At 50.3% G+C, this 14815-nt stretch overlaps 1 protein-coding gene across 4 annotated transcripts in view; it reads left to right on the top strand.

Moving 5' to 3' along the window:
- The window catches only part of DOCK4 (dedicator of cytokinesis 4), a 348503-nt gene that overhangs the window by 268696 nt on the left and 64992 nt on the right, over positions 1–14815 (top strand). For all 4 annotated transcript variants that reach the window (XM_066238295.1, XM_066238296.1, XM_066238297.1 and 1 more), the window contains exons 28-30: positions 5061–5136; positions 7462–7562; positions 8019–8077. In XM_066238295.1, the coding sequence (XP_066094392.1) occupies positions 5061–5136; positions 7462–7562; positions 8019–8077 (236 nt within the window). The remainder of the gene's footprint in view (positions 1–5060; positions 5137–7461; positions 7563–8018; positions 8078–14815) is intronic.

Genomic DNA, 14815 nt, shown 5'->3' with positions numbered 1-14815 from the left:
TAAGGCGTTTACCTCGATGGACTGAAGCTCAGAGGCTGGGGGTGTGGCTGGGTACAGAGTGACTCTTACATTTCATCTCAAGTTCAAGATCTCCATGTCCTGTGGGGGGAAGGGGCCCCTTTTTCTTTGCTTCTACATTACTTTCTCTCACTCTTTTAAAAAAATTCCTTACTATTTGTTTTAAGTAGGTGATATAGTCACATGGTTCAAACATCAACAGAGGGTGTGCTGAGAAGCCCCCCGGCCCCTCCCTTGTTTATCCCTGTGGTGATCACTTTGTTACTTTCTGGCGTGTCCTTCTACCGTTCCTGTGTCAGGGTCTCTGTGTCAGACAGACGTCGCAGGAAGTGGAGGATAGATACGCTTTGCACATGGCTCTTCCTTTCAAAGTCCCGGCGATCTTTCCAGTTAATACATATAGAGCCCCTTATTGTCTTCTGTTTCAGGGTGTATTTTTTTTGTGGGTTTTTTTTCTCAGTTACATAATATCCCATCAACCGGCTGGACCGTGGTTTATATACTCAGCCCTGTGGCTGGACACTTGGTCATTTCTGATGTTTCTTAACTCATCTTTACTCAGTAGACTGCATGAAGCATCGACCGCACGCTGAGCGTTGGGAATAACGCACGACGACCTTGAGTCGGAGGCGTGAACGTGGGTGGACACGCCTTTCGCACCTCTGAGGGCGAGGCCGGTGGGGAGTTGCACTCAGCGCCCCAGGGGAAGCTCAGAGCGGGAGCTGGGCACTTGGGAAGTCAGGACGTAGCACCGGATCTCTGTTGGGAGCTGGTGATGTTACCTTGTGGTTAAGCACATCCAGTGAAACGCGGGAGATGACCCAAGGCCAGTGCTCGAAGGAGGGAGCAGGAGCCGGGGACGGGGGACCAAGGGGGTGGTCAGAGGGCAGGCGCGTCCGGGAGAGTCTGTCATGGATGTACCTGCTCCCTCGCCCCCCGCCCCCGTCTCTGTCCTCTGCGGATGCGGCACGAGGATGCAGCTCTTTAGGGAACTGGCCTGATCTTTCTCACCACACTTGTCATTCACCCTGTTCCACAAGCGTTCCTCCATTCATGCCCGTATCTGCCTGCTCCTCCTCTCTCTCCTTCTCCGAATCCCGACACCCTCGTGCTCAGGATGCCGGTGGGACGCTGCAGGTCTCCCCCCACAGGTCAGAGACATCCTGTCTCTTCCCCAGGCCCCCAGGTCCCCAGGTGTGACAGTGGGAAGAACCCCACGACTAGAGGATTTGATTTTGATCTGGTAATGCCGATCGCCGCTCCTGCCGCAGGACGCACGTGTGCGGGTGGAGCTCTGACAACGTGTGTTAAAGACATTCGGACTTAGCCACTGGTATGACACGCATGCTACATTTCTCCTTCTCGTGGAGGCAGCTTTTTCCTTCGGAAGACGCACTGAGTGCGACTCCTGACTGCTCTCTGTAGACCTCAGTCTGCTTGGTTGGATGCCTGTGAGCAGAACCAAACGTTTCCTCATCTGGAGGTGCTGCAGGTTTACGTGGGAGCTGTTGGTCACGGATCTGGGCTTCTGACCAGACGTCTCCTGGGGACCTGGGGGTGGGGGCTGTGAGCGGCTCCGGGGAGCCGGGTGGGGCGGGGTGGGGGGGGGGTTCCAGCCGCTGAGCTCACCACACAGCATCTCTGTCGGGTCATTCTGTGCACCCCGTATGCAGAGCGGCATTTTGGCTTGAATTAGCATTTTCAAGTGGCAGGAATTCAAACAGATTTGACATTTTACTTCTTACGTACACAGGCGCTGCTTGAGCTTCCCGAAACCATGACAACCATGTGGCTTTTTGATATTAAATGTTGTTTCTTTCTCCCCACCAACCTTCCCTCCCCCCCCATAAAACCCCCTCTATACTCTGTTTGTGAAGGCGTCACAGGTCCCATAGATCTGGAAGTCTAGATTCTGTCTTTGAGTAAGCACGTCGTGTTCAAAATGCTCATCTGCTGTGTTCGCCACAAAAGAATACGGTTTTGTCTGAGATGGGCTCTGTGTTAAACATCTAAACAGAAGATTGCATCCCTAGCAAAGCCAAGGACAAGGCCGTTAGCCTTTGCTAAATGCAGTGACCTCACTTTGTTGCCTCCTGAGTCTTTGCCAAAAGGAATCCGACACCCCTTCTCCCAGGGGCCGGGGTCAGGGCTGGGGCCAGGGTCAGGCCAACAGCAGCCAGTCCAGCCTAACTCAGAGGCCGACTGCAGGGCCTGGCGTAGCACCCGGCAGGTTGAAACAGACCTTCTTCCCTGTGCTGGTCCACAGCCTCCTTTCTCTCTCCTCCTCACCTACCCACCCTGCCTGTATCTCACTCAAATTATGACAGCACACGAGATGTTCCCTGCTTTTTTAGTGCAGTGGAGTCCATAAATAAGTCTTTAAATAAGAGCATACCCTGGGGAGAGTAAGTCCCCGCTTTGCTGAACGGCGTAGACGCAGGCTGAGGGGTTCGGTCTCCGTCTTTGAACTTGGCTGCTGTTTCCTAGGCAAACCTGTGGCCAGCCCCCTTCAAAGAGGCATTTTAGCACAGACTCCCACTTTGCCCAGCTGTGTGCTTAATACACGTCGAATTAATAGTGTCTGGCTGAGAAGTCACCATTGCCCTATCCTTGAGCTCAACTGAAAAACAAAAAAATCAATGGCTCATCCCTCAAAATATATGTTATGGGATGGTTCTTCCTGTGTTTTCAAGTACGTTAAATGCCCTTAACTTTGGCCCATAACCTTGTGGCATCTCAAATCCTGGAGCTTCCCTGCTTAACGAGAAGTCCGGCTGGAAGCTGTGGCCGGACCCCCGCTCCCCCCACCCAGCCGTGTATCTACTGAGGTGGGGTTTCCCAAGGACGAGAAACAAGTCTTCTGGGGCTGGCTTGCCCGCCAAATTCTATGGATGGAGCCCACTGCAAGTCCTCGGTAGATGTTTCGAATGAGGACAAGGGCTCAATCCGAGAGAGAAGGAACATATGGAGGATGAAAACAAAATGCCAGAAATACAGGACCCTTCGAGACGAGCGCCCGCCCACCCTCTCCCTGTGCACATTGCAGAACGCAGCCCCAAAGCCAGAGGCACAGCCTCGTGCGTGTTTTCAAGGAGATAGCTCTTAGAGCAGGCCTGCTTCCCGGGGAAAGAGGGAGAACTCTTTGGCTCTGTGGTCGAAATTTCGGGGCCTTATTCTCTATCTTGTGAGCATGTTGGCTTCAAACATCCCATTTATTGTGTGTGTACGTGTGTGGTGTTTTCCCAACAAATGCTGAATTATTTAGCTGACTGTTACCTTGAACCAATTTAGCTTTCAAATGACATCCGTGTAGCAAATAAGGATTTGCGGAATCCACGGCTCTCAGGGGAAGTCACCCATCCCTTTGCTGACCCCTTCATTCAGCAAATTGTCGTCCCGTGCCTAACGTAGAACCGCATAGTAGGGATGCAGAATTTTCTCCCTCAAGTTGAGAGACCCAGAGATTTTTCTCCCAGATGCTGAGCAGAGAACTGCTTCCTTGCCTGAGAGCGTCCCATTTTCTGATCATTAACCTCCGGTTTCGTTTAGTAAAGATTCTACTAAAACTCCTTGGGGAACTTGAAAGATTCGTTCGTTAGCATCATTGAGTTTGCCAGTACCAGTGGAAGATTGCCACTCTCTGCTGTTGCCTGCAGGTGTCTTTGAGATGAAATGCACACCTACATTTTGGGGGCTGAAGACACCCCAAGACTTCTCAATCTCATTGGCTTGACTGATACGTACCTTTCCCAGGAAGGTTCCCCGAAAGACATAGGTGACATGTAAAGTGCACACGCGTGTACCACGGCTCCCGCTCCTGGTAGAGCCGCTCGGGACACGGTGGTTTTCTTCTCTTTCTCTTTCTTTGCCTTCACCTTCGCCACTCAATTTCCCACCCCTTTGCCCTGTAATGTGTCCTTACTGCCACCGGAAGGCTGTAACTGTGAGTTTCCCAGTAGATAACAAAACAGTGACCTTTTATGTCCTTCAAAGACTGTAAGTATTTTTCTGATTAGTAAACACTCTTCTCGTCTGTATTTGGCCAGTAGGTTAAGCAGGGTGTGAAGTTGGTGGGGTGTTTCCTGTTCCATTTTGTTTTTCCTGGGGGGGGGGGGTATCACACAGCTATTCCCTTCCACTGCAGACCCCGGGGTGAGAACTGGGACTCACCCCATCACAGGCATGCCAGGACGCATGCGTCTCAGAAAGTGGCAAACAGCTTTTTAAAGTGTCCACCGTCCATACATCAGTGCTGGGTTTCTGGTCGTATGAATGGAACACGGTAGCTAGCGTTACATGAACCCACTGGGAATGCGTTCAGTTTTAAACATAGACTCGTACAGCTACAGAAAGGAGCAGATTAGGAACAGATTACCTAACTTTAGAATTCATCAAGACTGCTCACCAAATCCTTTTTTTAGTCTCCCTCACGGGATACTTGGGGCTGCATGCGTCCCCTCTGTCGGGCTTTCCCTGGTTCCTCCGGCCCGAGGTGTCCCGTTCTCTGAATCGCTGGGACAGTCAGTTTCACGCAGCACAGTGCTGGGTTAGAGACGGTCCCGCAGCCCCCAGCCGGCCGTTGTGTCTGTCGTGGGGGTCTTGTCCCCGCAGAGGGGGACTCTGCCCCCTAACATCTTGAATGGGAGAGCGGAGAGACGACAGTGGGCACACACTCAGCGTCTCTGGCATTGTTCCTGTCCTTGTCCTCTTTGGGCTCCATGGCCTTTCTGTATTTTTTAAGAAGTCTGGTTTCTTCCCTGTTCATCAAAATACAAGATACTATATCTTGTTGATGAAACAACAAGACATTGTTTCCACCTGCGTCATATGGAATCATAGATCTTTCTGAGTATCCTTTATATAGAACCTGCTTTCTTTCTTGTTTTATTTTTTTCTCCCAAATGTGACTCACCTAATTTTGTTCCACATGCTTACTGAAGGTGTTCTTTTATCTCAGTGGTTTTTTTTTTAGTCTCATCTAAGTAAAAGGTTCTCATTAATGCGGGGTTTCTAACTCACTGTGTATTCTTTTTGGTTGCCAGCGTTATCATCACAACGGTTCTCTACCTGTCCGACGCTCTTCGTAAGAACTTCTTAAATGAAAACTTTGATTATAAGGTGGGTATCATTTATGTGACTGTGACTTGGGCTAAAAGGTTTCACGTGGTGCTCGAGAAATTACCTCCTGTATGTGTTTTCTCTTGATACTAGGTATTTAAATTGATTCCATCTACCTCAGATTAATCTCGGGGCCCTATAAATTTTAATTGTGAATAGTATTAGAAGAGTTATCATTATACTTGTGACCAAATTAGGGCTATAATCATACATATTATGGTGCTTGAGAAGAGACAGTTTATTGTCACCACATTTTTAATTCTTGTTTTTCTTTTCTCTGTGTTCCCCCACATATGACAAAGGGGAACTTGGAACACAACGTCTCTAAGACGTAGTTTAAAAGAGAATTACATGGAGGGAACAGTTACAGAGCACACCCATTTCTCCCTTTACTTTTTCATCTTCCCATTTTCTTCAGAATAAATGAATGAAAAAAAGGAAAGATGAGTAAGATTCTTTAAGGCAGAATTCTACATATGTAATCTAATGTGACGTGCCTGGGCCTTGAAGAATTCTTGATATCCTATTTTTTAAACAACAGATGTTAAAGAGATGGGCGGGGCCTGTGTTGGCTTTCCCTCTTAATGATGTCCGTGTTTTTGTCATCTTTATTTTCTTATTTATTTATTTATTTATTTATTTATTTTCATTTTTCCAAAGCTGGAAACGGGGAGGCAGTCAGACAGACTCCCACATGTGCCCAACCGGGATCCACCCGGCACGCCCACCAGGGGGCGATGCTCTGCCCCTCTGGGGCGTCGCTCTGTTGCGTCCAGAGCCATTCTAGCGCCTGAGGCAGAGGCCACAGAGCCATCCTCAGCGCCCGGACCATCTTTGCGCCAATGGAGCATTGGCTGCGGGAGGGGAATAGAGAGACAGAGAGGAAGGAGAGGGGGAGGGGTGGAGAAGCAGATGGGCACTTCTCCTGTGTCTCCTGGCCGGGAATCAAACCCGGGACTCCTACACGCCAGGCTGCCGCTCTACCACTGAGCCAACCGGCCAGGGCCATCATCTTTATTTTCTATTCTTTTTAAAATAAACACTTTTCACGTTAAACATTGAATAAAATGACCTTATTGGGTAACTAGAATATACAACAAAACAAAACAAAAAATAGATACAATAAAAGCCAATGCAACTTTAATGGTTACATAATATTTCTTTATAGCATACCTTATAATAATTAACATATCAAAATTTCATAATCAGAGCTCTACATTTTAATACTCAGAATGTTTCCAGTATTTTGTTCTTACAAATTACTCTTTTTATGTGCATTCTTACAAAATAAAACTTGCCATATATCCCTAATTATTTCTTTGAATACATAATTATAAGTGCAATTATTGAGGTAAAGATTGTACCAGTCATTTGATTATCTTTATCTACACCAACCCTGGAAGACGCAGCGTTTATTTTATGAAATTTGATGAGGGAGAAAAATCTTTTTTGCTTTAATTTGCATTTTTTTGCTAAATATTAGATTAGTTGCTAGTTCTTAGTTATAGACCAGTTATTGACAAAAATGCGTATTTTGTGAACTCTTCGTTCTAGACTTTTGTTCATTATTTTCCTGGGGTGGTAGCATACTTTTTATGTGTGAGATCTCTTTATGAATGAGAGATATTAATACTTTAAAACACATTTCTCCTTATTTTTAATTTTGCATGGTGTTGTTGAGAAGTTGTTTGCTTTTATTGTATCCTACACGCTTTTCGCCAAGTTTATTGCCAGGAATTTTATTCCGATCTCTTCCTCGTGCTATTTTTGGGGATAAGAAAACTTTGACTCGAAAGACTTTTTCTCAGCAGGGAATTCCTAAATATTGTCTGAATTTAAATAAATTAGCATTTCCAGAGAAGAGTGTGCAGTTTCTTTTTGTTTGTTTATTTGTTTGTTTTAGTTCTACAGTGAGAGGAATTCCAAAAATGAATTCACATGGGAGTGAAGTAGTGCATCCTATCCCTGTGTCTCCTTAGATCCACATGGTTTATAAGAGAAACAAGACACCTGCCACTTAGCGTAGACCAGAGAGTTCATACAACATGGCAGGCAGCTTTGGAGCAACGTGGAAAAGCAGAGTATCTGTTTAGTTTAACTTCTTTGTTGTTGGAACGTTGAAGCCACATGTAAGAGTCAAGAGAGGGGTGTCAGGCACCCCTGTGTACCCATACCCTGCCTCTACTGTTACCAGCTCAGGACCAGTGTGACGGCTGGCATACCCCCGCCCTCTTCCCACTCTGCAAGCCAGCCCCTGATGTCCTGACCCTTCACCTGTCCGTAACTGTCACACTGTAGCCTTTAAACCTTCCATTCTCATTTTAGATCTGGGATTCCTACTTTTACCTCGCGGTCATTTTTATAAACCAGTTGTGCCTGCAGCTGGAGATGTTCACCCCTTCCAAAAAGAAAAAGGTGCTAGAAAAGTAAGTGCCCGTGGGTGGTCTGGGGGAAACGTGAAGCTTAGGGGTGGGAGGGGAGGGGGGTGCCTTTTAAAGGGCGTTCAGCTGAAATGGCTGGTAAGCCAGATGTCCATAACTGGGAGTCACGATGGAGAGGTCATGACCAAGAGGACAAGAGGCAAATCTTTTCTGGGAATTTCCATATTTTGAACTTATTTAAACTTTTTTTTTGGTCCTCAGTCTTTTGGGGATTCACAGTGATGACCGAAGGGAAATCATGAGGCAGATCTGGTTTACTCAAGGATTTATTTATGCGAAGGTTTGAATTCGAGGCAGGAAGACGTGGACCTGAAACACCTTGACTTAAACCCTTACCGCCTTTTAACTCAGAACGATTGGTTGTACCCTAAAAGGGACAGGGATACGTCTTCATTCCAGAGGCGTTGGGTCAGGTTTGTGTTCTGTTCTGTTCTGTTCCAGGTACGGGGACATGCGGGTGACGATGGGCTGTGAGATTTTCAGCATGTGGCAGAATCTCGGTAAGTGAGGAAGGGAGATGCCACGGGCCCCGTACAGCTCAGCACTGAGCTTCTCAGGGTACAGCCGGAAGCTCTACCCTTCCGCCGAGCTTCTCAGGGTTCAGCCGGAGGAGGCCAGGTCCCCAGGAGAATCCGCACCCGTGACGCTCTCGGCGGGAAGTGGTGACACTTCCGCGTTGGCGAGGGCTCCAGATAGTCCTTTCCACTCCTGCCTGTCTGGAAACAAAGTCACCTTACCCCGGCAGGTTTCATTATTGTCGAGTGAGGCATTGCATACTCTGGTCTCGCTCCGGTCATTGCAGCCACCGGCTGACCTTGCTGAATTCGGCGTTCTGTAACAGGACCTCAGCCTTTCCAGGGACTCTGAATTGAGGCCGGGAATCGTCACAAATTGAGATTACACGTCCCGAAACCTTGACTTGGGCGTTACCACACTTAAAAAAAAACTTGAGACAGTTGACCGCTCTCAAGGAGAGACTAGCCAGTGGGTTTGAAAGCATCTGCAGTTGCTAAGGAGCTACTATTAGATTCCGTTTCGTTAGCCGGCCAGAGCAGACAGAGCCCCGTCATGCCTGCATATCGACGGCACAGGAAGAGGTCTGGTTACACAGAAAAGAGTAACAACTTGGGAAATGGACTATCATAAAATCTCACTGGCGTAGGGATTGTATTATCTGCGTGTTCAGTTTGGCGTGTTCCTTATTCGACTTGGTTGATAGGTTCACTGCGCACGTCTAAACCTCCGTGGTGTGGCGCTTCCTCCGCGTGGTTTGTTCCAGAGATGCGCCTGTTTGAATTGAATGTGTAATGACCTGAAAGTGTCTTTTCTCTTGGGCTCATCCAAGCACGGCTCGGAGACGGCTGAATATGTATGTTTTCTGTCTGTGAAAATAGAAGCATTACCATGTGACTTCACTCGTGTTCACGGAGTGATCTTTGGCCGGGATATGTGGATGGCTCTCCAGTGTATGTAGCTGTTTGAGGAAGCCATGCTCCCTCCATCACTGAGCTGCATGTTCAGTGCTTGCTGGGGGTTCCAGGGACGTGACAGTGTCACAAGTGTCACCTCCAGCCACCTGAGAGCCATCTAAGAAGTCCGTGACGCGCCTGTAGAGCCAGCCCAGAAACGGGAGCTGTTTGTCTCGTGTGACGGGCACGCCTCTCCGTCTTCACGTTTCTTTGATTCTTTGTGTCCTTGTTTTTCCAAAGTCGACCGAGGCCCTCGGAGTGTCCGTATTGCATCGGGCGTTGGTTTAGCAAGATAGTCTCCAAAGGACGCTGCACTGAGATGTGGGCATTTGCTTAGGCTCTTGTCCAAGCGCAGATGAGAAGGCCAGGACCGAGGCGTCCGGGTCACCAGAATGTTCGGAGCACGGCAGGCTGCCCTTTGGGGTGGTTTAGCGTGGGAAGGCCGTGTGCGGTCCACTCCACGTCGGCTGCATCCGAGTCAGGATGCCGGTGCGTTTAGGCCCGGGACCCTGGAAAGCTCGCTCGGTTGGTCTCCCTAAAGTTGCCACTGTCCACGTCACCAGCTTTTCTCCTCTCTTCTGTCTTTGAAGCAGAACCATTTGTAACGCCCCCTGGGCTTCAGGTTGAATGACGTTTCCGTTTTCCCGGGAATTCCAGAGGCTGAGAAAATCTGAGGGCACGCCGCCCGCCCGCAGGGCGCTCCGTTGTCTCAGCACTCTAGAATGGGGGTGCTCGGGAGAGCGGCCAGCGTCACCTGGAAGCCTGTGGAAAACACAGGTTCTCTGCTTCCTCCCCAGACTTGCTGAGACAGTCTGAGCCCCGGGCATAGCCACCCGAGGGTCCCCTGGGTCTCCCGCCGATTCTGAAGCTGCAGATTGGAAAGCCCTGCTGTAGGCGCCCCTGCCCCCCGCTTTGTTCTCCAGCCGGGGAGCCTCACTCCTCCCGCACAGGGAGCTCTCCGCTGGAAGAGGCTCATTAACTCGTTACTCTCAGCCCCCACTCCCCACGGGCACAGTTCAAGTGCAGGGCGCGGGGCGGTTTTCACTTCTCCCGTGGCTTCTGCCTTATTTCCCTCGAGTCGCGCCCCGACTTCTCTGAGACGTCCAGAGCAGCAGGTGAACTTTAAAGGGCATTGCTAGTCTACAGCAGCTAGAGTGGGAACCGGTCCAGAGCCGTTGAAGCCTCTTTGCCAGTATATATTTTTATGCGGTAAGGAAAATTAAGCTTTTTGGGGCTAGGATTTGAATGCCCCTCTCTAGACTTGCAGTCAGCTTGTTTCTTAGGCATATCCAAGCACGTGAGTTATAATTTGGGGTGCCTATAAGTAGATCATACTGAGTAGTTTTCATACAAAAGGGGGATTTTTTTTCAGATGACTATAGATTTTTATTTTTTTAGTGGAACGGGCTAATAAAGTCAATTTAATGTAGTTCATGAAGCCCTGGCTACGTGCAAATTATTGTGGGGGATACAAGAAATAATGGCTTGTGCCTGTTAAGAACTTAGTTATTAAATCTTATAGTTTAACCTTTTCCTTTGATTTGTGTGTGTGTGTGTGTGTGTGTGTGTGTGTGTGGTGGGAAGCTTGATATAGACAAATTTACCATGTTTTAGTAAAGCAGATAAGCTTTTTTGCTTTCATAGATCAAGATCCTCAGTATTTTTTAGTAGAAACAAGAAGCACTAAGTTTTGGAAAATGAGTGGAGACAGGAAATGCCCAAAGTCAGTAAATACATTTTTTGCTGCTTGAAACCATCCAGGTGGCCTCTTTGGAAACACCCATTTTAATGGAAAATGTATTTAAGTCAGATTTCGGTCACTGGTGTTACCTTGGAAGCGTAGACATTCTTCCATAGGCTAGAAATAAACTGGTTTTGGTGTTCTGACCAGGACGGGAAAGTAAGGGCTCACGGTGTTTAGAGATTAGTCTACTTTTAAACAAAAGCAGTAGGATTTTCAAGTCTGATTGTCATTTAGACTTGCCTGGAAACAATGGATGATATGGTAGGTAGTTCTGCTTTTAAGTTTCAAGGTGGTACGGTACTGTTTTCTTCAGTGGCCACCCCACCAGCTTTTTGTGCCTATCAGCAGGGCTCAAGGGCTCCGAGCTCTTCACAGACTCTATACTTGTTATTTTCTGGGGGGCGTTTTGTTTGTTTTTTTATTCAGTGAGAGGAGGGGAGGCAGAGAGACAGACTCTTGCATGTACCCAGCAAGACCACTAGGGGGCGATCTAGGGTGTTGCTTCGTTGCTCAGCAACTGAGCTCTTCTTAGCACCTGAGGTGAAGGCCATGGAACCATACACAGCATCTGGGGCCAACTTGCCCCCATTGAGCAATGACTGCAGGAGGGGAGGAGAGAGAGACGGGGGGGGGGAGAGAGAGAGAGAGAGAGAGAGAAGCGATAGGGGGAGGGGTGGAAAAGCAGATTGGTGCTTCTGTGTGCCCTGACCAGGAGTCAAACCCAGGACATCCACACACGAGGGTAATGCTCTGTCACTGAGCCAACTGGCCAGGGCTATTTTCTGTTTGTTTGTTTTTTATACATAGTAGCCACCCTGATGGATGTGTGACAGTATCTCATGGTGGTTTTGGTCAAATTATTTTTCAAGTAGTAAGGACCTGGTAGTGATAGGTGAACCACTTTTCTTAAACGTTATTTCCCAGTATTTTCATTTTCTAAGTTGAAGGGCTAAAACTGTTCTGTCAAGAGTGGGTAGAAGGCATAGACTTCACCCCCTCGCACATACACGCCAAGTTTCAGATGTTTCTACGTACACTCGTAAGGACTGTCTGCAGAGACAACCCCCCCCCCCTCCAGTGCCTCATATTTGGGTCTTCCCACTCTGCAAGCTCACGTTTTCCCTTTCTGGTTTTTTTTTTTTTGTATTTTTCTGAAGCTGGAAACGGGGAGAGACAGTCAGTCAGACTCCCGCATGTGCCCGACCGGGATCCACCCAGCACGCCCACCAGGGGCGACGCTCTGCCCACCAGGGGGCGATGCTCTGCCCCTCCGGGGCGTCGCTCTGCCGAGACCAGAGCCACTCTAGCGCCTGGGGCAGAGGCCAAGGAGCCATCCCCAGCGCCCGGGCCATCTTCGCTCCAATGGAGCCTTGGCTGTGGGAGGGGAAGAGAGAGACAGAGAGGAAGGAGGGTGGGGTGGAGAAGCAAATGGGCGCTTCTCCTATGTGCCCTGGCCGGGAATCGAACCCGGGTCCCCCGCATGCCAGGCCAACACTCTACCGCTGAGCCAACCGGCCAGGGCCCTTCCTGCGCATGCGCGAGGCCCACGTCGGTGGGGCTGCCCCGCTGTCAGCAGAGATCGCGGCCGCAGGACGAGGCGGGCGGCCCCGGTGTGCGCTGTGACCGGACGAGGCAGCTGGGGCTTCTCACGCCGGCTGGGTTTTAGAGGAATGGAAGGAATTAGCGTCCGTCTTTGTGCAGAGCGATCAAGGCCTTGTGATCCTGCGTGTATAAAACATCCCGTGGAAGATGCGTGCTGACCTGGCTGGGCGGCTCAGTCGGTTAGAGCTTCGTCCCCACCCGCCGAGGCTGCGGGTCCCATTCCCCGTCAGGGCACCTGCGAGAATTGGCCAGCGATGGCCTGAGCGAGGGAGACAACAACCGACGTTTCTCTTTCTCTCTCCGCCTCCCCCCCCCCCCTTCCTTTCTCTCTAAAATCAGTTTTAAAAAGATGTTTTTATTTTTAAAAAACGACGCTTACGCCCTGGCCGGTTGGCTCAGCGGTAGAGCGTCGGCCTGGCGTGCGGGGGACCCGGGTTCGATTCCCGGCCAGGGCACATAGGAGAAGCACCCATTTGCTTCTCCACTCCTCCCTCCTTCCTCTCTGTCTCTCTCTTCCCCTCCCGCAGCCAAGGCTCCATTGGAACAAAGATGGCCCGGGCGCTGGGGATGGCTCCTTGGCCTCTGCCCCAGGCGCTAGAGTGGCTCTGGTCTCGGCAGAGCGACGCCCCGGAGGGGCAGAGCATCGCCCCCTGGTGGGCAGAGCGGTCGCCCCTGGTGGGCGTGCCGGGTGGATCCCGGTCGGGCGCATGCGGGATTCTGTCTGACTGTCTCTCCCCGTTTCCAGCTTCAGAAAATAAAAAAAAAAGAAAAGAAAAGAAAGTCAGGTCATAATATATTCGCTGATGGAAGAAATTTTTTTAAAAAAGAGATTCCAGCAGACAGACGCGACCGGTGGGAGGGATGTTCACCGGGGAGGCCAGAGGACGCCGGGCTCAGGGACGATGACAGTGAGGGTCGTCACGGCGCCTCCGCATCGGCTCCCGCCACCCGGTCTGGCAGACCTTTCGCTGGCGGGAAACCCCATGTTGGTTTTGCGTGTGTGGCCCACACGCCCCCAGGCTGTGGGAAGGTTTGGCGGCTTACTCCGGTCAGAGGCCCTCCTGGTTATTAGTCGCACGCCCCAATGGCCTTTGTCCTTCGTCCGTGGTTCTGTCCGGCGGTGGCAGTGCGGGAACATCTGTGGCGAAACCTCGAATCCCTGGGGTGGGGGCCGCGGGACCCGGGTCAGCCGGCTCCTCACAGGACCTGCTGGCCTTAGTCTCTGCAGGAATCTCCCCTCCCCTTTCCTCTCCCTTCCCCGCCCTTTCTGGGGCATCTTGGGAAGCCACTGAGCAGATGTGGCTTTTAGAGAGGACAGTCAGAGCCACTGAGGGGAGGCTGCTCTGCTCCCCGCCCCGGCAGAGATGACCGAGGGAGTGCTTGGCAAACGCAGGCGCTGGTCCTGCACACGGTGGGCGTGTGGGGGACAGAGGACGTGGGCAGAGGGGCGGGAATGGGTGTAGATTCTGTCACGGTGAGTTTGTTGATCTTGAAAGTATTCCTTCTATGGGAGGAGGATAATAAAAGCAGGTTCTATTACTGAGGAAGTTTCTTCCGAGGAATGAGAAGGAGGTGCTCTTGTGATGAGGAAAGCCAAGCGGTGTTGGTCAGAAGTAAAGGTGGGAAGTAGGAGGGATCCCCCCCATTCCCCCTCGCCCTCAGGGGCAGTGGCCCAGCTGTGTACAGGTGGTGAGGAGTAGCCACGGTCCTGTCCCTACACTTGAGCTCAGCCAGGAGGCCGAGAAGAGACGGTCGCGTTTCCTGTGATGAAACCTCAGAGAGGAGAGGGCTGTGTGACTTTGGTGACTCGAAGTCAGAGGACTTCCAGGTGGGCCAGGCCCAGCCCCTGTGTCCTGCTAGCGATGAGGAAAAGAGTGGGGGCCTCCTTCTGAAGGTGGCAGAACTGTCCCAAGGCACATCAGTCACAAAAGCAGTGACTTCCCAGACAACCACTTGGGTGTGCCCATCCCTGGTTTCATCCAGCACGCTTCCTTCTTTTTAAACTCGTTCTTCAGTAGTCTCTTTCCCCTAAAACACCCCCTGGTGCCAGTACAAATAGAAACGCTTTATTTGCCCCTGGATTGATCTATGTCCAAGCTCTGTGGCCACCTTAATGCCTTCTCATTAAAAAAACAAAACAACAAAACAAAACACAGCAATGGGAAGGTGTGTAACTCCAAAGCTGGCGGGTAACTCCGAACAGTATGACTTGTGTGTATTCGACCCTTATTGCAAACGGTCGGAGGGAGAGAACAGACACAAGGGTCCCTGGTCCTCTTTCCTGATGACAGCTGACCTCTCAGCTTCCCGACCTGTCCTGTGGCTGGTTTGTCGTCCACGATGCTGAAGGCTAGCTCTTGAGAAATCACACGGTTCCGCAGAACACCGCTGTCATGTTACAGAAACAGAAACTCAGTGAGATG

Source organism: Saccopteryx bilineata, chromosome 7, assembly GCF_036850765.1.
Source record: "Saccopteryx bilineata isolate mSacBil1 chromosome 7, mSacBil1_pri_phased_curated, whole genome shotgun sequence".
NCBI lineage: Eukaryota > Metazoa > Chordata > Mammalia > Chiroptera > Emballonuridae > Saccopteryx > Saccopteryx bilineata.
This window is presented reverse-complemented; position numbering and strand designations above follow the sequence as displayed.